General features: G+C 41.3%; 1 protein-coding gene across 1 annotated transcript in view; it reads right to left on the bottom strand.

The window, feature by feature from the left end:
• Positions 1-7,733: 7,733 nt before the first annotated feature.
• The window catches only part of VWF (von Willebrand factor), a 213,719-nt gene continuing 196,680 nt past the window's right edge, over positions 7,734-24,772 (bottom strand). The window contains exons 45-52 of the mRNA XM_043968561.1: positions 22,693-22,876; positions 21,377-21,417; positions 20,319-20,435; positions 15,847-15,945; positions 15,137-15,265; positions 13,562-13,601; positions 8,643-8,740; positions 7,734-8,065 (exon numbers count right to left, since the gene is read on the bottom strand). Of these exons, the coding sequence (XP_043824496.1) occupies positions 7,877-8,065; positions 8,643-8,740; positions 13,562-13,601; positions 15,137-15,265; positions 15,847-15,945; positions 20,319-20,435; positions 21,377-21,417; positions 22,693-22,876 (897 nt within the window). The 3' untranslated portion in view covers positions 7,734-7,876. The remainder of the gene's footprint in view (positions 8,066-8,642; positions 8,741-13,561; positions 13,602-15,136; positions 15,266-15,846; positions 15,946-20,318; positions 20,436-21,376; positions 21,418-22,692; positions 22,877-24,772) is intronic.

Consider the following 24,772-nt stretch of genomic DNA (forward strand, 5'->3'; position numbering starts at 1 on the left):
CACAGGGAGTGTTTTATTTCATCATTGCTGCCAATCAAAATCAAGGGTTTCAAAAGAGAAAGGTAACTTGGGGAAGTAACCACTGGTTAAAAAGATGGTATCAGAGAATGAGATTTGGAATTATAGAACCTGACAAAATGTGGGAATGGAGACTTTTGGTCAGGGATAGAGGGTATCTAAAATAACAAGCATTGTTTAAATCCACGTTACCTTGAATCTTGCTAATATAACCAAAAATGCTTTTATAATTGAGAAGCATGGACCAAGTATGGATCATAAAAAGTAGGTATAATGTTAAAAAGCATAAAAACAATAGAGATGCCCAGAATCACAGGAAATCAGCTCCAAGAAAGGAGCCCTGCAATAAAGCCCATGGACTTATGTCTGCACACAAAAGCACAAAATATGACGAAGAAACAAGGCTGAAATTCCAAATAACCCCAAAAAGGTAAATTTGACCTCACACGTATGACTGAGATTTTGTGCTATGAGATCAATAACTAGAATATGGATCTGGAAAGGTATATCATATTCTAAAGCAACCATATAGTGAAAGAGCAGGATGAAGTAAGTAGCATTGTATATTGAAAAGATATACTCGTAAGGAAATCCAGGACTCAGAAAGGTGAGGTTTCACAGACAGACGAAAATCAGCAGTGGAAGTAACCGAAATGATATTCTCATCAAAGTATAGCATAGACAATCTCTAAAGAAAGTAGAAAGGAAAGAAGCAGGAGCCAAGATGACAGAGTACAAGCCAGAACCGAGCTGAACTCTTCAATTTCTCTCCAAATAACATTAAAATAATACCTTAAAACAAATTTTGGAGTGACAGTGCCAACAAAAATTCATAAGGAGACATTTTTCCAGCCTGAGACAACTTAGTAGGTCAACAGGAGAAATCTGCAGCACCAGGTTGGGGACAGGTCTGGAGTGCAGTACAGCCAGAGCACAAGCAGTAGGTTGTGGAGGGGTCTGCTACAGTAGTAACAGTTTTGAAAACATTCAGCCCAGAAATGGTAAAAGGGTTGGACAACTGATCAAAAAGAGATTAGGGGGAGCCCTTTGCTGATGACTGGCACTCATTAGCCACTCTATTGCCCATGCAAAATTATGGGTCACAGTTCTAGGGCAGAGAGGCTCAGCAGCAGAGTACCAGAGTACTGGCTAGGAGGGCAGTAATCATACCTCTCTTAGGATCCCACCATTTTGAAAACTCCTAAAACCTTACAGACCTCCCCCCACCCCCTGCAAAAAAAAAAATCTAACTGAAAACAGTAGCACAAAAAAGAATCCTAACACTTAGCACAGTGCCTCCCTACTCCCAGGTGAGCAGAACCCAACTTTAACATGAAGTTCAAAGTCCAGAAATAGACTTGGAAAATTAATAAACACACACATCCAAATCCACACAAAAAGAACTTGACCACAACAAAACAACTACAGTGGAAGGGAAGACCAAAATATAAACTTAGAAGACAACAATGTGAAAACAGCTACAAGCAAAGCGTCAAAGAGAAATGCTAACTGGACACAAGCTCAACAAGAATTTCTGGGAGAGTTAAAGAAAGAGCTAAGAATAGGAGAGGAAGATTTGGGAAAAGAAATGAGAGTGGTTTAAGAAAAGAGAATTAACAGTTTGGTAATAGAGGTACACGCAAAAATACTAAAGAAAAAAACACCTTAAAAACAAAATTGGCCTAATGGTAAAAGAGGCATAAACATTGACTAAAGAAAAGAACTCAGGGGCAGTTAGGTGGCAAAGTGGATAGAGCACTGGCCTTGGAGTCAGGAGGACCTGAGTTCAAATCTGGCCTCAGACACTTGGCACGTACTAGCTGTGTGATCCTGCGCAAGTTACTTAACCCCAATTGCCTCAACCCCCCCCCAAAAAAAAAACACCAAAAAACTACTTTAAAAGCAGAATAAGCCTAGTGGCAAAGGAGGTATAAAAACCCACTGAAGAAAAGAACTCCTTAAAAAGCAGAATTGACTAAATACAAAAAGAGGTACAAAAGTTTGCCAAAGGAAATAATTCCTTAAAAATTAGAATTGGGCAACCAGAAGAAAATTACTCTGAGACTTCACAAAATAATAAAACAACATTAAACAAATGAAAAAATAGAAGAAAATGTGAAACACTTCATTGCAAAAACAACTGCTCTAACCATTCTGGAGAACAATCAGGAACTATGCCCAAAAGTCTATAAAACTATGCATATTCTTTGATCCAATAATACCACTACTATGTCTATACCCTTCAAGTGATCAAAGGAAGGAAAAGGACTTATATGTACAAAAATATTTATACCAGCTCTTTTTGTGGAGGCAAAAAATTAGAAAATGAGGGTTTGCTCATCAATTGGGAGATGACTAAACAGAATGTGGCAAAGGATTGGGATAAAGTAGTATGGTACTATAAGAAATGACAGAGGGGTCGTTTTTAAAAAACCACCTGTCAAGATCTATATAAATGGATGAAAAGTGAAGTGAGAAGAACAAGGAGATCAATTGTACACAGTAATAGCTATGTTTTAATGATAACCACCTGTCAAATATTTGGCTGTTCTGATCAATACAAAAATCCAAGATAATTCCAAAGAGGAAAAAATGCTAGCCATCTCCAGAGAGGGAACTGATCAACTCTGCATGCAAATAGAAGTATAATTTTCTTACTTTCTTCTTTTGGGGTGATATGGCTAACATGGAAACATTATTTCCATGATTTCACATGTATAATTGATATCATATTGTTTTCCTTCTCAGTGGGTGGATGAATGAGGGAAGGGAGAAAAAGAATCTGGAACTCAAAATTATTTTTAAATGTTTAAAATAAATAACAATTTTTTAAAAGGAAGTAGAAATATGTACATTCTGGAAACAGATTAGAAACTTGACACAAAGGTATGAAAGAGCAGTGACAGGGGACCTTAATTATCTGGAAATCTGCTGGAGCACTCTCTCTCTTTGCCAAAAGCAGATCAGCTAATTATTTCCTACCTTACCTTAATGATAATTTCATCCTTCAAAAGGTGAAGGAACCAACAAAGGGAACTGGCAGTTGAAGTAGAAATTATGGAAACCTCTGAGGGAGGTGACCAGACCTCCCCCCCTTAAAATCTTAAAATTTCTATCAAGAAAAAGATTTTTTTTAATTGGGCATAGGCTAAAATGTACCCTAGGTATTTGGTGAACAGATTTAAAAGGCTTAAGAGAAAGGGTAAATAGGATCCCTTCGATGAAATTTCTATACCAAGAATCAGCCTCAACGGAAGGGAAAGCTCTGAAGAATGAAATTCGGAAGACATAAAGAAAAAAAACATTAAGATGAGGAAGAAAAGGACTGATAAGGATGCCCAGAGAACTCAGATTTTTTAAAAGGCATAAATCAAAAAGGAAAAGAAAGCAGGTATCAGAGGACATATAAAAAAGCATGTCATAGTCCTTTAAGAATAGTGTAATGAGTTCTAAAGCTCAGAATGATCTCAGGCTGGCAAGAAACCTGAAAGAAAAACAAAAAGGAGTGGGGTTTTTTTAAGCATTGTAAAGAGAAAAATCAAAGAAGAGAGAAAATGTGCTGCCCAGTGTGGATGGGATGATGATAATGGATGACACAAAGAAGACTGAGCTGATGGATTCTTACTTTGCTTCTATTTTCTCTGCCAAAAAGAGAATAATCTTTGCACCTGGAAAGGACAGAACAACAATGATTAATTGGAAGTTGAAACTCGAGATATATAGGTAGATAGCAAAAGAACGCCTAGCTGCCCTTGATGAGTCCAAGTCACTAGGCCCAGATGAACTCCTCTCCAAAGTACTGGAAGATGTGCCAGATATGACTGCTGAGCCACAGTCAATGATTTTGAAAAGATCGTGGAGAATAGAAGATCCACGGGGCTAGAAAAGGACAACTTTCCCAATTTTCCAAAAGCAGAAGAGAGTATATTATAGACCTGTAAGCTGGACTTCAGTGCATGCAAAAATTCTAAAATGTGGAGTTAAAATGTTGTTTAATTAACATGTAAAAATGATAGTGGTGATCAGGAAGATCCTGTGTGGTTTCATCAAGAACAAAATGCCAGACTAACCTTACTTCTTTTTTTTGACAGGGTTATACTTACTAAGCAACTAGGTAGCACACTGGATAAAGCACTATCCCTGGAGTCAGGAGGACCTGAGTTCACATCTCACCTCAGACACTTTTACTAGCTGTGTGACCCTGGGCAAGTCACTTAACCCCAACTGCCTTAAAATATCTGGGGCCATCTGATATCTATCTTGCCACTGGGCCCAGATAGCGCTGGAGGAGAGAGTGGAGGTTGGTGACCTTACAGAACCCTCCCTAACTTAAATCCAATTCATTGTAAGTCATGACATCACCCTGATGTCATGGTCCTCTTTGAGAACAAAGGGCAAACAACAACAATATGCTTAGTAAACTGATCAGAGTAAGTAAGGTTTGTCTAGATTTCTGCAGAGCAATGAACAAAATCTTTCCTGCTATTCTTATCAACCAGATGAAGGCATATGAGCTAGAAAATAAGATCAGTGGACCCAGAACTGGTTGACTGACTAGATCCAAAGAGCAGTCACTAATGGATTAATGTCATCTTGGGAAAAGGTGCCTTGTGTAAGACTTATAGGTTATATTCTTGGCCCTGTGCTTGGATTAAAAAATAATAATAATAAATGGGAATGGTCACCAAATTTGTATATGACACAAAGCTCAAAGAGACAGGTAACAGCTGGGTGAGAGTATCAGCATCCAACAATATCTGGAAAAGCTAGAACATCAGCTCACTTGGAATCAGACAAATTTAATAAAGATAAATGTAAACAATGGGTAATAGGGAAAATGAAACATAAAGTTTAGTGTGTGTTTAACCCCACCACCACCACCACAAGTAGGGGTAAATGTTTATATTGGGTTTAAATGTTTACCTGGCTTCAAAAATCCACTTCAAAAGTATTAGGTGGGGGAAGTATAACTGTATAGAAGCTCATGAGAAAACAGGTTTTAGTGGACCTCAAACTCATATTAATAAGAGTTGAAAGAACTGAAAATTTTTAGTGTGGAGAAGAGGCTTGAGTTGCTGAGGAACATGATTGTTGTTGCTTAGTCACTTTTCAGTCATGTCTGAGTCTTTATGACCTCTTTTGAGGTTTCTTGGCAAATATCCTGGAGTAGTTTGCCATTTCCTTCTCCAGCTCCTTTTATAGATGAGGAAACTGAGGCAGAGTTAAGTGACTTACCCTTGGTAGTTACACAGCTAGTAAGTATCTGAGGCCAGATTTGAACCCAGGAAGAGGAGTTTTCCAGGCCCCACACTCTATCTACTGAGCTACCTAGCTGCCCCTAAGGACATGATAGCTACTATTAAGTATTTGAAAGGTTGTCAAGTGAATTAGACTAATTGGATAGAGTGGCACCCTGGAGTCTAGAAGATTCATCTTCCTGAGTTCAAATCCAGACTCAACTATGTTACCTTGGGCAAGTCACTTAACCTATTTGCCTCAGTTTCTTCATCAGTAAAAATGAGGATAATAATAACACCTCCCAGGGTGGTTGTGAGGATCAAATATGATATTTGTAAAACACTTAGCACATAGTAGTGCTGGCACATAGTAGGCCCTATATAAAAGTTAGCTATTATTATTCTTATTATTTCTTTTTTTTTAATTTTTTTTGAGGCAAGTGGGGTTAAGTGACTTGCCCGGGGTCACACAGCTAGTAAGTGTCAAGTGTCTGAGGCTGGATTTGAACTCAGGTACTCCTGACTCCAGGGCCGGTGCTCTATCCACTGTGCCACCTAGCTGCCCCCTGTTATTATTTCTTATTCTTATTTTTTTTTTGCTTGGCCTCAGAGGAACAAATATCTCCAAATGGAGGTTATCACACAGGCAAATACCTGATTGACCTATCAGATTTTACCTTATGCTACCAAAACACAGAACATTCATGTTTAACCCTAAGCTCATTGCTATTAACAGTGTTTTACCTCTGTTGAGAGTGGGCAGAGGAATTTTCTGGTAATTCTTCACTCTACTTTATCATCTTCTAACGTAGATTCAGATTCTAACCACTGAATTTTAACTCTTGATTTATCCCCAACCCAGAGCTATGCAGTTTGGCAGGATGACTATATAAACTGTGGAAACTTATTTTGATTTGGGGACCCTACCTTTGGGCTAAGATTAAAAAGCCTTAGGCCCTCAGGGTCTCTTCTGTGTGGGAGGTGCTGGTGCTCCTCCCCCTCTGCTTCAACTGAGCCAAAAAGCCCCATGGGCTGTACAAGACACCAGGTCAGACAGCTGGGAGGGGGCCCCAGCTCCCTCCGCCCTGAGTGGATGTATCTTAGAGAAACCGGGCTTGTCCAGGCCAGACTCTGGCATAGCCCGTGCTGAGGTCCCTGGGTGCACAGCAGGGAGCACTGGCCCCTGGAGCCCTGGGTGTGATACGCACAGGAGGCTCGAGCGCAGCCCCCCTCCTCCTCCCCACCCGCCACAGCCCTGGCTGGCGGATTAGCTTGGTGTGTAAGGGGGTGCAAACAGCCCCGAGATTTGAGTGGAGAGAAGTAAGATATATATAGACCTGGGAGTTAGATGGTGAAGAGGAGGCTGAGGGACAAGATTAAGGAGGACTCCGGAGACTACAGACAGCAGGGGGGCTGACAAGATTAAGAGAGCAGAAAGGCTGGAGCACTAAGAGACAGGGGAAGGAGAAAAAGCTAAGAGCAAGAAGGGACCGGAGGCTGAAAGACAAGATTAAGGGGGCCTGACAAGATTAGAAGAACAGAGAGGACTGACAAGATTTTCAGAGAAGGACGCAGGAGAAGGCTAAAGGACTAGAGCAAGAGGCAGATGTATGGAGCTTGGGAGAGGCCAGAAGATTAAGAGAACAGAAGGACAGTGGAACACTAGGAGAATGGAAGGAGAGGTCGGTGAGAGAGAAACACAGGGGTTCAGCAGTGGCAGTAAGGAAAGGAAAGTTAGACGCAGGGGGATAGACAAAGTGAAAGGGGTTTGGAGTTAGTGAAAGGAGCTGAGCAGTGAAAGTGGAACATACCCTAAGGCAAGAGGCAGCAAAGGCCCTTATTGTATTAAAAAAGTTCCAGGCCCAGCAGGTGGAGACGTCTGGAGTCAGGTTGTACATTTTATTTCCCTGTATTCTTCATTTTAAATAGTATCTCATAAATAAACTCTGCTTTGATTATTTAGTTAAGAGGTTTCTTAATCCTTTGCGTATCAATTTGGGAGTGGAGCAGTGTGGTGGAACTTTATAAATGGTCCATATTAAATTAATAGCAGTCAGATAGCCAGTTAGTCTAAAGTCCCCAGATTAGTCTTCCAGTCAAATTAGTCCCCAAATTAGGCTAGTCATTCAAAATATTTTTACAAAACCAAAGAGACTTGGACAAAATAATGTGGCTGATACCTTAAGAAAGCACTACAGCTTGATGAACATATTCTACTCTCTTGCTGTGTAATCAGGGTAATGCTTTGCCTTCCTGTAGGCTTAAGGAAGGCAGCACATGAACAAATATAGACTCAGTTGCTACTACAGCACCTCAAGAGCCACACGTGCACCCACAAAGTGCACAAAGAGACCACAGATATGTCACATTCGGGCTCAGTTTTCTTGTCCATTTCCCCAACACGAATCCTTCCCCAGTCAAAGTATTCCTCCAATATAGCAAGAAGAGTCATTGAACCCTTTGCAAGACAAGGTATGTGACTTTATTGTGGGGCTGTAGGGGAAAGGGGACCCCTGTACAGAAAGGCTAAGAAGTGGTCCCAGGGAGGTCAACAGGAACCAAAGGCTTGGTTTCTTCAGCAGCAAGCAAAGGCAGGTCCCCTCCTCCATTGCTGAAAAGCTTCATGTGGTGCATTTCCGGGGGGAACATTGGCACTTCAAGGCATTGAAAATATCATGGTACACCACAGAGCCATTGGTGCACTGTAGGGGGACCCTCAGAGGCTCTATTTGAGTTGGAGAGCAGCATGAACACTGCTCTTGTACATCCTGGACATCAATGGAGTAGATGGCCTTGCTGGGACATTTACCCTAAAATTAGGAATATTTAAAATAAGGAACAAGAAGGGGTCAGGATGATGATTACAGCATCTGCAGACAGGATGGGTCATGTGGCCCATCCATTTGCTTTCAAGTAATACAATGCCTTTCCCAGGAAAGATGGGAAAACAACTACCCGATTTCTAAAGATCTCTGGGGCAAGGCTACAACCCTCTTCAACCATCCATTCCCATTGTTTAATAGGTCTGACCATTTGCCTCACTGAAGTCACTCTTGGGGCAATATTAACCTTGTTTTATCCTCAAGGGATGTGGAGAAGTGTTTGCCCCCACCCTCTTTAAATAACCTTCCATTGCTTTCAAGGCAGTTATGAGGCCTTCACTCCACCCTTTCTTGGGGACCCAAATAATTCTAGTTCCTTTAACTTTTCTTCATTTGACCATGTCTGCCCAACTTCTCATTTCCATTTTCCATATCCTTCAAAAGTTGTAGGCCTGGTTTTCAAGGGTGGTTCTCTCCCCACCCCCACCTGCACCCCAACCCCTATGATAGGGTGGGGATTTCAGCTGGATCTCTGAATATTACAACCCCCGCGTCCTTGCTTTACCTCACAATAATGAATATTGACTTCCACTTCTGACTTGCAAGGTCCAATTTTCACATACTGTAATCTGGCAGTGATATCTTTACAATCACGCTCGATACCTAGAGAACAGAGAAAGAGAGAGAAAGTTAAATCCTTGGCAAAAAGTTAGGCTGCTTCTGAACAGTTCTGTATATTTTTTAGATACAAATACCTTCACTGGAATGGGGCAAGGTAAATGCCTCTAATCACATGAATGAATGAATAAAGGGAGAAAAGAAAGGAAGGTAGGAAAGGAGGAAGGAAGGAAGGAAGGAAGGAAGGAAGGAAGGAAGGAAGGAAGGAAGGAAGGAAGGAAGGAAGGAAGGAAGGAAGGAAGGAAGGAAGGAAGGAAGGGAGGGAGAGAGGGAAAAAGGGAGGGAGGGAAGGAAGGAAGGAAAGAATAGGCATTTATTAAGCACTAACTATATGCAAATCCCTGTTCTAGGTGCTGGGGATACCTAATAGGGGATGAAAACACATATAGGAGATTCCAACTGTGTCAAAGGTCCTTAGGGCACAATGACAAAGCAGATGGTAGTGAATCTTCTTCAAAATCATTTCCATTGATAAGTGTATTTGTTTTCAATTGGGAACCCTGACAGTGCCAAGGACTTCAGTGCTGAGGGCTGAGAGGACAGGACCTGCATTAGCAGGTCACATCTCCACAAGGGCTGTTCCCTGGATGATGATTATGGAGAAGAACCTTTAATCCTTTTCAGTCACATTTGATTCTTTGTGACCCCATTTTGGAGTTTTCTTTGCAGAGATACTGGAGGGGTTTGCCATTTCCTTCTCCAGCTCATTTACACATGAAGAAACTAAGGCAAACAGGGTGAAGTGACTTGCCCAGGGTCACACAGCTAGTAAATGTCTGTGGGTAGCTTTGAACTCAGGTCTTCCTGACTCTAGGCCCTGCATTTTATCCACTAATAAGCAAATATAACAAGAAATCCACCTTACTCATAATTGAACTTGGACTCTGTCCCTGGGGTCCTAGGCTTTTTTTGTGTGTGTGTGAGGCAATTAGGGTTAAGCGACTTGCCCAGGGTCACACAGCTAGTACGTGTTAAGTGTCTGAGGCCAGATTTGAACTCAGGTAGGTACTCCTGACTCCAGGGCCGGTGCTCTATCCACTGCGCCACCTAGCTGCCCCAGGGTCCTAGGCTTTTTTTTTTTTGTTTGTTTGTTTGTTTGTTTTTGTTTTTGCAGGCAATGGGGGTTAAGTGACTTGCCCAGGGTCACACAGCTAGTAAGTGTCAAGTGTCTGAGGCCGGATTTGAACTCAGGTACTCCTGAATTCAGGGCCGGTGCTTTAACCACTGCGCCATCTAGCTGCCCCCCTAGGCTTTTAAAGTAGAGCTTTTGCTTTATCCTGTCCAGAAACAAGCCACCACGGAATTTCCCAGCCTTATCCAAACTATGTCCCCCTCCTCCCCTCTCCAATTCTACTTCACCTTTATGTATTGTCTATTCTCCTATTGAGCACAGGAATGGTATTCATTTGCTTGTTTTTATATTCCCAGGCTTTACATCAATGTCTGATGCTTAGCAAGCATTTGATCCATGCTTTTTATTCATTCATTCATTCATTTTCAATCATTTATTCAATCAATACACATTTTTTAATTTATTAAGCAGGTACTATATGCCAGGCACTATGTTAGCTTCTGGGGATATAAATGTTAGTGTAAGACAGTCCCTGCCCTTGTGGACCTTATCTTCTACCATATTCAGGGTCTCTGAAGCCATTTAATTTTGTAAATATTTGTTAAAAGCCTGTAAAAAAAAAAAAGCCTGTTAAAAGCTGTTCCCAAGCCTGTACCAGGCAATAGGGCAGACAGGAGACCTTGCATTGGACAGCTGAGCTCTGCAAGGTTGCCAATCTGCAATTTTATGTCTACTAGGACATTCTACTGGCCTTTGGAAAATTCAGGATTTCACATCCAATCATGACATATTCATCTGAGAATCTAAGAAGTTGAAATTTAATAGACACAAATGTCTCTAGTAGAGATAAAATGTCTTACCCTTGGTTTCAGAAAATCAAAAATTCAAAACTCATTCTGTACAGAAATGTAAAGTGAAGAAGATATAACTAAATATTTGATCATGCAAAAACTATGGGGGGAAATCGTATTTAGTGGACTGTAAGTTAAATGAGTTAATATGGTTGCTCCCCAAAAGTTAATTGAATTTAAGCTATATTAACAAAAATAATAAGACAGCATTTATATAGTGCTTTAAGGTTTGCAAATTGTTTTTAAAATATCTTATTTTGAGAAAAAGACCTATTTGTACAAAAATATTTATAGCAGCTGTTTTTGTGGTGGCTAAGAATTGGAAATCAAAGGAATGCCCCTACATTGGGGAATGGCTAAATAAGTTGTGGTATATGATGGTGATGGAATATTATTGTGCTATAAGAAACAACAAACAGGATGATTTCAGAAAGGCCTGGAAAAACTTGTATGAACTTATGTATAGTGAAGTGAGCAGAACCAAGGGAACATTGTGCACAGAGACAGCAATATTGTTTGATGAAGAGCTGTGAATGACAACTATTCTCAGCAATACAATGATCCAAGACAATCCCAAAGGACTAATGATGAAGCATACTATCCATCTCCAAAGAAAGGACCGATATTGATTAAACATAGACTGAAGCATGCTATTTTCCACTTTCTTTCATTTTTCCTTGTATTCAAGTTTTCTTGTACAAAATTACTAATATGATAATGTTTTACATAATTACACATTATAACCCACATCAAATTGCTTACTGCCTCAGGGAGGGAGCAAGGGAGGAAGAAAGGGAAGGAGAGATAAAATTTGGAACTCAAAATTATAAATAAAAATGTTTATTATTAAAATAGATATCTTATATCATCCTCACAACAAGGAGAGGGGAGGTGCTATTATCACAATTTTACAGATAAGGAATGTGAGACATGGTGGTTAAGTGACTTTTCCTGGGTAATATAGCTATTAAATGTCTGAGGCTGCATTTGAACTCAGTTCTTCCTTACTCCAGGTCTAAAACCAAGTGTACCATCTAGCTGCCTATAAGAGGACATTGTCCATGGAGGCCGGATTGAGGGTATTCTGGGTGATAGGCCTTCTCTACTCTATACTGGTCAGATCCCATTGGCCTCATTTTAAGAACATTGACAAATTGGATCATGTTTACAGCAGGGTAGACTGGTCAGTGAAGGCTCTGGATGATGATCATGACAGACAAGTTTCTTAGAAGGGACTCAAAGTGTCTAGCTTGGAGAAGGGAAAACTAAGCAGAGGGAACACAATAGCTATTTTCAAGTATCCGAAGAACTATTACATGGAAGAAGGATTAGACTGGTTCTCCTGGGCTTAAGGAGAAACTAGAAGCAATGGGTAGAAGTTTCAGAAGCAGATTTGGGGAAAAAAATTCTAAACAAAAATAGTCATTCAATGGTGGAATATATTGCCTCAGGAAATTAGTGATTTATGCAATGCTAAAAACCTTCAAATAGAGGCTGGTGGACCCACTAAAGCAAAGTTGAATTTAATGACCTTTGCGCCTCCTTTCAATTCTGAGATTCTACTTCCATTCAATAGTTCTAAATACATCTACCCCAACTATAAATAACACCACCCCTCAATATATGTGGTGGTAGCAACTGGGTGCTATTCTGGGCCTGGAATCAAAACCTGAAATTCAATTTAGCATCAGACAGTTTACTAGCTGACCTTAGAGATCATCTGGTCCAAAATCTTCATTTTTCCTATGAGGAAACTGAGGTCCAATGAGGTTAAGTGAATTGTCTATGGTCACACAGGTAGTGTCAGAGGGGATATTTGAACCTCAGTTCTCTGACCTGGTGCTCTTACCATTGGGCCATCCTATAAGACTTTCAAGAAGGTGACTCAGAAAATCTAGGTTTATATTCATAGCAATATGATCGCCTCCTTCTTTCTGTGGCTATGATCTCCCATCTGGGTTTTTTTTTCCCCCTTTGGGGTTTGATTTTAAAACAGCATAAACAAAAAACTCAATAAAAGTCTCTTGTTTTTGTTGTAAATAATTTCCTCTCTTAACTAAATAAATTATAGTGTTTATCCATGGAGAATCAAATGTCTCATGATTTCCTGACTTCCTTCTTAATACATAAATTCAGATGGGAGTTGGGGTGGGGAGGACAGAATAATAGTTTTAAGAATTTACTTCCCCAACTTGGTGTTTGGTTACAGTACTCATTGGGGCTGTCCCTGAGTTTGCCATCTTTAATTTATCATCTAAATAACGTGGCGGCAGCTAGGTGGCACAGTGGATAAAGCACCAGCCCTGGACTCAGGAGGACCTGAGTTCAAATCTGGCCTCAGACACTTGACACTTACTAGCTGTGTGACCCTGGGCAAGTCATTTAACCCTCAATGACCCACAAAAAAGAAAAGGAAAAAAAGAAGAAAAAGAATTATGTGACACTTCACAGTCTACAAAACACTTTCAAAACACACAACAAAAACAAGATAAGGATTAAATGAATGATATAAATGAATGTGATAGAAGTAGAGGGGAGGAAGTGACATCAGGAAAGGTTTCTTGGAAAAGGCAGAATTCAATCTAGAAAAATAGGGTTTCAATAGAAACCCAAAAGATGGGATTGGAAAAGCTCTGGCTTTGGAGTGAGGGGACCCAGATTCAAATTCAGGTTCCTCATTTATGACTTCATGTGACCTTCATGTGAACATGAGGAAGTCACTGACCTTTTCATCTACAAGTGACCAATAGGTGACTGTTAAGGTCCTTCTAGGTCTAAATCCATGATTTTATGAACACCCCCTCTAAAGGAGCAATGCTCCCTTCTTCCCACTTCATTTTGAAATGTCTTGAAGACTATGGCATTGAGAATAATCATACTCACATGTATCACAGCAAGTGCCTTGAATTTTCACAACTTTACCCTGGAAAGACACCACAAGGTCTCATATTAGGCACAGAGAGCACTTACCATCCAAACAATCAACTGGAGTTTAAAAGGATTTCCTCTGTACAAAAACACAATGGCAGAAGTCCCTAGGCCCAGCCACTGCCTCTGTGCCCGCTCTTCTGAATCCTTTTTCATCAAACCAGACGTTTTCCCCACCAGAAAAAGTGAGAAACATAGATAATCTCCTAGGGTTCGGTTTGGCCAATCTGGGTTGTTCCAATTTCACTTTGACCATCAAGGTAATAATTCCCAACCCAGACTAAAAACCTTTTGAGCCATCACCTCCCAACTGGGGTCACAGTCTCCCTCAGAGAAGCTTTTTATATCTGTAAACATCCATACATACATATGAACAAAGTCCTGGTTGCCTACAGTAATAATAATCTCACATTTATGCATCACTCCAAGCCTTACAAGGTTCTTTCCCTATACCTGCCATAGGGCTTTCATCTAAAGTAATTATGATAGTATAAAAAAACTCACTTTTGTTACTGTGTACATGTGAATTTTATGTATCATTCACTTTTGTATAGTATATTACTTTGAGCTTTACAACAATGCTTTCCTCACAGCCCCCTAGTCAGTGAAAATGTTATTGTCAATTTTATATACCACAGGATCATAGATTTAGAGCTGAAAAGGAACTAAGAGGGCATTATTTAGTCTACCTGGACTTTTTTTTAACAGACAGTTAACCTGAGGCCCAGAGAAGTTAATGACTTGCTCAGGGCCACATAGTTTTGAAGTATTAGAACAGGAATTCCTTCTCTAATAATCTTTCCATTACACTACCTTGAAACTCTCAGAAGGATAGAGCTGAGTTGCACAGGTTCATACAGTTAATAAGTGTCAGAATGAAAATTCGAGCCTGGTCTCCTGACAGCAAGCCCAGTGTTCTTCCACTATTCTATGCTGCTTAGAAAGGGCAGAGTTTGTCCCCCCAATGGCCTTAATGCCACACGTTTGTTCCTTATAAAATTGGGTCACTGGCATTGATAGGAAATCACACCTGAGCTGTGTTGACTTATGGTTCAAAAGAAGGAGCAGGAACACCCAGGGATGATCTTTTTTAAATTGAAAACATCTCTGTGTTGGGTGCAAAGCCATCTTTGTAAAACCACATATCTGTAAGTTGTTGTTATTAGTATTATTACAAAAGGCTCCTCACCAGGTTGGCTGCATGGTAATGAGTCTTTTGGTCTTGGAGACCATCTGTTGAGTTACAGAGAGACAGTGGAGAGAGCACCCCACTAAAGTCATGTCAGATCCCTGAAGTATTGTTATTATATGTATATGTATGTGTATGTGTATGTGTGTGTACGTATATGTGTACATGTGTGTGTATGTATATATGTACATATGTATCAATAAAAACTTCAAAAGGCATTTATTAAGCACCTATTATGCACCAGACGCTGTGGTAGGTGCTGGGGAAACAAAATAATTTCTACCCTCTAGGAGCTTGTTCTATATGTCAAAGATAGAACTCCTGTCTGAGTTCTTACTTACCCCATCAGCCAGACACTTCTGTTGGTTGAAGGGTGGGCACCCAGTCACTCTCCGTTCCCAAATAAATTCTCCTTTCTCACTGATCCTGCAGTAGTGGCTATCACAGCCATCCCGTATAGTCTCATTGGCCTAAAAAAGGGTGACAAGAAGTGAGAGGAGGAAAAATCTGAGGACGCCATCAGGGAGAAGAAGACAGCCCAACCCACAACCCTGGTTACAGCTGCAAGAGATAATCTGATGGAGAAGTTTATGAAAATAAATATGAGTGAAGGAAAATGAGCCCAAGCTTGGAAGTCAGAAGACCTACATTCATGTCCCTGTTGTATAACTAATTTGCTATGCAAACAACTATGTAAAGGTAGAGAAGTATGGGGATTGTTCTTTCCCACTTCACTGGGGTTAAATGAAGCCCAGAGAGCATGGTAGGTCATCAAAGACTAGACCACAGAATGCTCTGGTCACATTAGTTGGTTCTTTCTTTTGAAAGGCCCAAGTTTATTCCTTTCAGTTCAATTTTAAACAGAACATCTTGGACATGCTATAGTGGGAATACCTTCATTTAAGAGTTGGACCAGAAGACTGCTAAGATGCTAAATGGCTGATTCTTTTATTGAACCAAGTCCTGATCAACTATCTGAAAAAAAGAAGAGCCCCAAAGGGGAGCCAGATGAAGATTTGACACAGAAGTCTCAGGTTCAGTCTGTACTTACCTGTAGCGCCATGATAGTTCCCCTTCTCAGTTGGATAGTACAGGCAACGGGCAGACACTTTCCACAGCAAGATCCCTCTGCCTTCTCCTCCCTGTAACCCTGTGCACAAGATTAAGGCAGCTAGAGTCATGCTCCCTGAAATGTTCCAAGAGTAAAGTAGACCCTACCGGACTGGAAGCTCTATGGAGCAGGAATTATATTTTGTTTGTTCTGTGACCCTGGGCAAATCACTCTACCCCTTGATGCTCTGCGCTGTTCTCTTAAGACTGAGTTATAAGGGGGCAGCTAGGTGGCACAGTGGATAGAGCACCGGCCCTGGATTCAGGAGGACCTGAGTTCAAATCCGGCCTGAGACACTTGACACTTACTAGCTGTGTGACCCTGGGCAAGTCACTTAACCCCAAATGCCTCACTAAAAAAAAAACAAACAAAAAAAACAAAAACAAACAAACAAAACAAAACAAAACAAAAAAAGACTGAGTTATAGGAAAAGTGTGAACCTTGCATCAGTAGAGGAAGTTTTGTCCTCTAAGAAATACTTCCCTATACCAATGAAGCCACAAATCCAATCTCCATACTTGCCCCTCTCTCCCCCTGGATCCAACCCATCCACCAGGATTCTACCTCTTGCTATGAGAAACACTACCATTGGGAAGAGTATGATAAAAGAGATCATTATATTCATGATCCTATGACTCTCCAAACCATTATTCCCTTCCCTGGGCTCTACTTCCCTAGATGTTATTTCCCCCTATTAGAATGTAAGCTCCTTGAGGGTAAGGACTGTCTCACTTTTGTATTTGTATCCCCAGAACCCAGAATGGTCTCATAGCAGGGACTTCGTAGCTTCCTCATTCAATGATTCATTCATAGTACTGGGCACACAGCAGGAGCTGTATTGAATGTCAAATGAATGAATGAATGAATCTTGATTATTAGCAAGCTGGCATCATGAAAGGAATGAAAAGTGCTCCAAAAGAATCTCACAATGCAAGAAGATCCTGCTGGGAGTGGAATGAGACCAAAACCATCTGCTAAAGGGACAATGACCCCCCAAAATGTTTAATTGATCCCTAAGTCAGGGTAAAACATTGATTATCCTAGGCCTTGTGCAAATAAGAATCCAGTCATAAGGGGCACTCATTTTAGGTTTCTGGTGGCAAGAAGGATAAGCACTAGACAAATTTGTGAATTTGACTAAATCTGGCTTTGGCGCTTCCTTTCTTCTTTTAGTGCTTCTTCCTTCCCCTCCCCCACAGCCAGTTAGGTTCTCCCTGGTCTCTTAAAATAGTTCATCTGATGGGTTAATTGATCAGATTTGATATATGACACTGACACACAGAGAGATAAGATAAACTCTAGATAGCACTTAAAAATGTTTGGCGATGATTGATTGATGCTGGAGGGGACCTTGGAGATACCTGGTCCCACCACTTCATTTTACAGATGAGAAGACTAACTCAAGCACATTAAGTGACTCATTAAAGATCTATCTCCATCCTATGGTTCATCCCTGTGCCCTGAAATTAAACCATTGGAGATTAATTCCTTGTGGTCCCAAATTAACTTTGGTGTTGAAGACCCTATTAATATAGATACAGATTGTGTGTGTGTGTGTGTGTGTGTATTTAGAATTCGGCTCAAGCTAAAAATTTTGTATTCAGTTTGATGGCCTTTGGGGGGATGATGTGTAAAAGGGTAGAGAAAAAGGGGAGGGAGGATGTTTGAGAAAGGCATATGAATGAAGTATATGGGAAAAGAAGAAAAAGAATGGACGTAAAATGTAGGTGGGTTGAGACGATTAATTTAAGTGCTATATGAGACAAATAAGGGAGGTGACAGCAAGGAATAGAGTCCGGTGTAAACGAGGCTGATTTTCACCAGCTCTCAGACTAAGGGCATTATTGCTTGGTGAGTGTGGGGAGGAGATTAAGCAATGAACACTTCTTCACCTGGCCGGAGGTGAAGAAAAAGGGCTGAGATCTGAAAATGAGGCAGGAGGGAATCGAGGGAGGCCACAAGAGCAGAGGCGACAGCTGCTGAGTTTGGAGGAAGAAGGCAGAGGGAATTCAAGTCCCTGCCAGAGGGTGGGAAAGTTGAAAGGAAGGGCAAAGAGGTGAGCAGAAAAAGATAGAAGTGATTTTAGGTAAAATGAAGGGTAGGGAGAAAGGGAAGAAGAGGATGAAAAAGAAAAAAAGAGGTAGAGAAAGGGAAGATGAGGAGATTTAGAGAACAGAATAAAAACAAACAGGGAAGGGGGAGAGAGAAAAGCACGAAAATATATATTTTCAGTCTTGGATAAAGAAAACAGACGCTCCTGTCTTTCTCCTGCTCTGTTAAAGTGAACTCACAGGTGCACAATATGATTGAGGAATTTTTTTAAAACCAAGCTGGATTTCCAGGGTTATTCCTGATAGGGGGTATGTGTTCCATATGCTGTTCTACATGAAATAGGGCAGTACATAATGTGCTCAAACAGGAACCACTAAATCATCAGCAGTTTTATTCTCTTCCCTCTCAGGGGCAGCTGCTTCCCCCTCCTGCCGAGCAGCACCCCCAAACCGAAGCACAAAATATTTTTGTAAAAGTTTGCACAACCAAAACAACTGTCTTCCTCCCACCTACTCCAATCCAACCTACACAGTATCATTGGCTTAATCTTCCCGCAAAACCCTTTCCCACAAAACCTAGTGTCCCCCTCAAGTCCAGTCCCACATCACTACCTGCCTAGTGGACATTTCGAAATGGATGATCTGAAGGTGTCTCAAACTCAGTATGTCCAGCACAGAATTCATTGTCTTCCCCTGCCCAAAACTCTTCCCCCTCCCAATTTTCCTATAACTGTCAAGGGCACCACCCTCCTCCCAGTCATCCAGGCCCTCAGTGTCAGAATCATCCTCAATTACTCACCTTCACATACCCCATATATCCAACACATCACCAAGTTCTGTTGTTTCTACCTTTACATCTCTCATGTATGCCCCCCCCCCTTACCCCTCCTCTCCATTCGCATGACCACCTTGCTGGTTCAGACTTTCACCCACTCTCAATGACTATATCAATAGACTTCTATTGGCTCTCTCCGCCTCGGGCCTCTCCCCACTCTAATCTGCAGACACCCAGATGATTTTCTTTAAGAAAATGTCACCCTGAGGCAGCTAGGTGGCTCAGTGGATAGAGCACTGGCCCTGGATTCAGGAGGACCTGAGTTCAGATCTGGCCTCAGACACTTGACACTTACTAGCTGTGTGACCCTGGGCAAGTCACTTAACCCCCATTGCCCCACCAAAAAAAAGAAAGAAAAAGAAAAAAAGAAAATGTCACCACATCCCCAACTAGACCAACTCCAATGCTTTCCTCTTGCTTCTAGAATTCAATATATAACTACTAGCCCTTCCTACCTTTCCAGTCTCCTTACCTTTTAGTCTCTGCTTCACAGTTTACATTCTAGACACTCTGACTGACCTCTTACCTTCTACCTACATATAGTATTCTTTTTTTCCATCTTCATGTCTTTTCACTTGCTAGCTGTCCCCCATGATGGGAATGCAATCCCTTCTCAGCTATACTTATGACAACCTCTGATTTCCTTCAAGACTCAGCTCAAGTGAGTTTTTCCTAGTCTTCCCAGCTTCTAGAGCTTCCTTCACCCAAACTATCTTGTTTTCATTCTGTTTGCATTCTGCATGGAAGCACATGGGTCCACGCGGTTTTCCCTAGTAGAATGTAAGCTCTGTAAACATAGGATCTATTTCACTGCTCTTCATAGCTCCCACACTTAGCACAATGCCTGTAATGTGTTAAGTGCTTATTGATTGTTTACAGGTTACTGGTGGATGATGGTCTAGTCTACAACAGTTCCATCATGGCAGGAGAGGGATGCAACAGAATCCGAACTCACGGCCGCAGGGGTAAAAACTTCATGCCTCAGAATGCGACCATCTCATGCCAAGTCCTTGGAAGAAGCACCCCCACTGTCCCTCTCATGGAGTTCTAACCTACCCCTCTCACCTGGGAATAGGCTGCCTTCCCACACATGAGTCTAAATTTGAAAATGACTAGGAAGGGCAGCTAGGAGACAAAGTGGATAATGCACCAGCCCTGGATTCAGGAGGACCTGAGTTCAAATCTGACCTCAGACACGTGACACTTACTAGCTGTGTGACCCTGGGCAAATCACTTAACCCCCATTGCCCCACAAAAAAAAAAAAAAAGACTAGGAAAGAAGCACGTGTGCAAACATGAAGCATCCTGGTTCTTCTATCTCTTCCCTGGGGCAAATGGCTTTCTCACACACCAACTGTATCTGAGAATTGAGGTCTGTATTGGGAAATGACCGTGGATCATCTGTCCCCACCCAACCCCTGACCTCCTACTGCATGTAGTAAGCATGCTCATATGTGTGCATGCACGCACACGCGCGCTCACACACACACACACACATACGAGTCCCCTGGTCTTTCCTCTCTCACCTGGGGACAGGGCTGACAAGTAACCTTTCCACACACCAATCTATATTTGAGGACAGTCCCGCTCTGCAGGTTGCAACGGCAGGTAGTACATGGATCCACCATCAGGCTGCCCCCCGGCTGGAATGAAAACAATCAGACATGAATCTTTCTTTCTCATGACCAGATAGATACAAATGAGACCAGAACAAGCTTACTCCATCTCTTCCCTACATTATCTCAACCCCTTGCTCATGCTCCCAACTCCCTTCCTTTATCTCCTTCCCTAAAGAGGAAGGATGGTAAAAGTGAGAGCTCCTGGGAGCCCCAACCCCAACAAAAGCAGGTAAAGGTGGCAGGAAGTCAGAAAAGTGGCCCATCATGCACTGGGGAGGGGGGACCCTTAAGTGTACACAATGACTGATTCCAGATGAGTAATTGCAAGCAAATTTAAGCCCAGCCCCCACCATCCCACTCCCTGAAAGAAAGAACAGAACAAGAGGATGAGGGAAGAAGGAGTGTGGAAATAATGGAATTAAGGGTCAAGAGGATTTTGTTTTGTTTTGTTTTTTGCTTTTTGCAGGGCAATGAGGGTTAAGTGACTTGCCCAGGGTCACACAGCTAGTAAATGTCAAGTGTCTGAGTCTGGATTTGAACTCAGATCCTCCTGAATCCAGGGCCTGTGCTTTATCCTGGGGGGGGGGGGCAGCTAGGTGATGCAGTGGATAGAGTACCAGCCTTGGATTCAGGAGGACCTGAGTTCAAATCTGAGCCTCAGACACTTGACACTAGCTGTGTGACCCTGGGCAAGTCACTTAACCCTCATTGCCCTACAAAAAAAATAGTCCTGGTATTAATTTTAAAATACTAAGATGTGACCCTGAAGGAGAAGAAGCAACTGCCCAGACTGAGGCCCACAAGAGGAGGCTTGAGGAATAGGTTCCCAGGCTAGTTCTTCTTTCTGCTTTGGATCCATTACATGAGATTCTCTATGCCTTCTTAGCCCTCATTTTCACAGTTATGAAAGGCCATTGTGAGAACATGACCCCATTACACATACCCCAGAGCATGCAGCATCTTACCCTAATGATAGTATCATTGACCACACAGCCCTGAACAGGTTCTGCAGGAGGAAGAGAGAAAGAAGCAAGGCATTAGTGCTCACTAGCTGTGATTCTGCAAGGCATGTCGTCCTCTCAAGAGGACGGGAAGGAGGGAGTAGGAGATCTAGGTGGGGAAGGAATGGACATTTTTCTTCAGCCACCTTCCCAGCAAATTAGGGTTTTAGACTCGGATCTAGCTACTCTTTCTAGAAATGCCCCCAAATTATCTCTTCTGTCCCCACCAAAAACACTCAAAATATTCTTCCCTAGGGGGAAGAACACAGGAGTGTTGTTTCAGTCATTTCAGTCATGTCTGACTCTCGGTGACCCCATTTAGGGTTTTCTTGACAAAGATACTGGAGTCGTTTGTCATTTCCTCCTCTAGCTCATTTTACAGATGAGGAAACTGAGGCAAACAGTATTAAGTGACTTGCTCAGGTTCACACAGCTAGTAAATATCTGAGGCCAGATTTGAACTCATATCTTCCTGACTCCAAGTCCTATGCTCTATCCACTCTAACACCTAGCTGCCCTGGAATGGGGTAGAACTGTCAAAATGTTATGAACAAAGTACCTGATTAAACTAAGTCACGCTAATGCAGAAATAAGTTTAACATGATCGTAATGTATAACGTTTATCAGATTGTTTGCTGGCTTCAGGAGAAAGGGCAGAGGGAGAAAAATTTGGAACTCAAAATCTGACAAAAATGAATGTTGAAAACTATCTTCACATATAATTGGAAAAAATAAAATAGTATTAAAAAATAAACTATGTAACACTAAGATGTGAATAGCTTATATCTCTTCTCAGGGATATTTTAAAAGAAGAGGTTTGTTAACCTACATAAATGACAGTTTAATGATGGAATTTCAGACAATGTGAAACAGTTTCAGAAAATGCCATCATCCCAGTTCTTATGGTACCTGAAAAATAATGGGATATTTAGAGCCAAAGGCTATTGGTGCACATCCTGGCTCTGTTACTTATTGTTTGTGTGAATTTGGACAAGTTATTTACCTTCTCAATTCCTCAGTTTCCTCACTTGCCAAATTAAGGTACTGACCTCTCAGTTTCCTTCTAGCTCTGAGTCTATCATCCTATAATTTTAGAAACTATCATGATATTGCTCAGGAAAAAAATAGGCTATATTCAATCCTGGAGTGATGGAAAGGCAAAGGATGCATCATCCAGGAGAGGAAGGAGGAGGAGAAGAAGCTGGTGCACCACTTCCAACATACACACGCACGTGTGCGCACACACACAGCCAAACACTCCTGAGCTCAACCAAACTGACCACAACTACAGGAAGGGCAACATCCTGTGGCCTGACTACAGCTCAGCTGGAAGCCCATTGGGCAGGTAGGGACATCTAACTGAGGGCAGGAGACATTCCTCTGCTGGACAAAGACTTGATCCTTCACTCGCACACACTCATTGATGAGGCAAGGGTTCTCAGGGGAACTCCATTGTGAGCCAACCTGTGGAGTAGCAGAACAAGATGCATCAGTAAGTCTCTACGATACAGTTTTCTCACCTACAAAATGGCGATAATGACATGTGTCCCTCATATCTCATAGGATTCTTAGGAGGAAAGCACTCTGTAAACCCCAAAGTGCTAAATAAATGAGTTTAAATTATTTCAATGGATAGAGAGCCAGCCTCACAGCTAGGAAGACCTGGGTTCAACCTGACACACCTGGCTTTGTTACTCTGCATAAATCACTCACTAGGCAACCTTCAAAGAATATGAATTTCAGAGAAGTTGCTGACTTGCATAATTAGGTGAAATTTCATCATACAGACTTTCCTTATATCCATGAAATAAGGCCTATTCCTTATACCATATCACTAATTTTTATGAGATAAAAAGTAGGCCTATGGATTGGTAGCTACTAAGGCTCTGGTGATCACCTATTTTTGATAATAATACTGCTTGTGATTTTTTTAGTTGTTAAGTATCTTTCCTTCTTTCTTGAAAATTGATACTAATGACTAACAGGGAGGTTATATCCAAGATAAGTAAGGAGATAGTGAGAGAACCTAGCTCCCTTAATGAATTCACATCACCTGTCCCAGATAAACTACATTCTCAAGTCCTGAAAGAATTGACAGATGTGATTGCTGAGCCACTATAGGTGATATTTGAAAGATCTTGGAAAATGGCAGTGGTACCACAAGATTGGAGGACACTATATTATCCCAATTTTCAAGAAATGGAAAACAAGAGAGTCTATCAACTCTATGTCAGTGAGCTTGAGTTTGACTTCAATTCCTGAAAAAATAGTAGAACAGATCATGGAAAAGATAGTTAGTGAACATCTTCATAAGGAAATGGTGACTAAAAGAGCCAGCATGAGTTCATCAAGAATAGGTCACATCATACAAACTTCATTTCCTTTTTAAAACAGAATAAACTAGTAGAGAAGGGGAATGCTGTGGATATAGTTTGCCAAGATTTTATCAAAAATTTTTACAAAGCATCTCATACTAGTCTTGTGTAAAATATGGAAAGACGGATTAGATTACAACACACTTAGATGGTTTCAGGGCTGTTTCGATGGCTGGACTCAAAGAGTAGCTATACCAACGATAGAAGATGTCCAGATGGAATCTCAGTGACTGGTGATTGTCAGTGAGCTGTTTAATGTTGTTTTACAGGTGTAGATGTTACACTCATCAGTTTTACAGATAACAAAAAACAGAGAGAGAGACCTAGCACAGTGGATAATGGAATCAGGTCCAAAAGGATTTTGACAAGCTAGGTCATGGAACTGAATGTAATAAGATAAAATGTAATAGAAATAAATGTAAAGTCTTGCACTTGGGCACCAAAAAGTCAACTGCACAAGTATATGACAGAGGAAGCATGGATAGACAGCAGTTGTTCTGAAAAAGAACTGGGAATTTTAGTAGAATGCATATTCAATAATAGTCTGAAGCAGTAGCCAAAAAAAAAGCTAATACAATTTAGCTTCTAGGGATTAGAAAGTGATAGTTCCACTGTGCTCTGCCCTTGTCAAACCTCATCTAGAGTACTGCATTCAGTATTGGGCACCATGCTCTAAGAAGGAAACTGATAAACTGGAGAGTTTCCAGCTGAAGGCAACCAAGCTGGTGAAGGCCTCGGGTCCATGGTATATGAAGAGTTGTCATATGGAAAAGGGATTAAGTTTGTTCTGTTTGACCCCAGAAGGAAGAAGTGATGACTCAAGCAGGTTTAGTCTTGAGATCAGGAAAACATCCCTAAAGTTTAAAGCTGTCCAGAAATGAAATGGGCTATCTCCAGAGGTGGTGAGTTCCTCCTTCCTTGGATGTCATTGAGCAGAGGATGGATCACCACCAGTCAGGCAGGTAAGACATAGGATTCCTTGTTG

Source organism: Dromiciops gliroides, chromosome 5 (assembly GCF_019393635.1).
Source record: "Dromiciops gliroides isolate mDroGli1 chromosome 5, mDroGli1.pri, whole genome shotgun sequence".
NCBI lineage: Eukaryota > Metazoa > Chordata > Mammalia > Microbiotheria > Microbiotheriidae > Dromiciops > Dromiciops gliroides.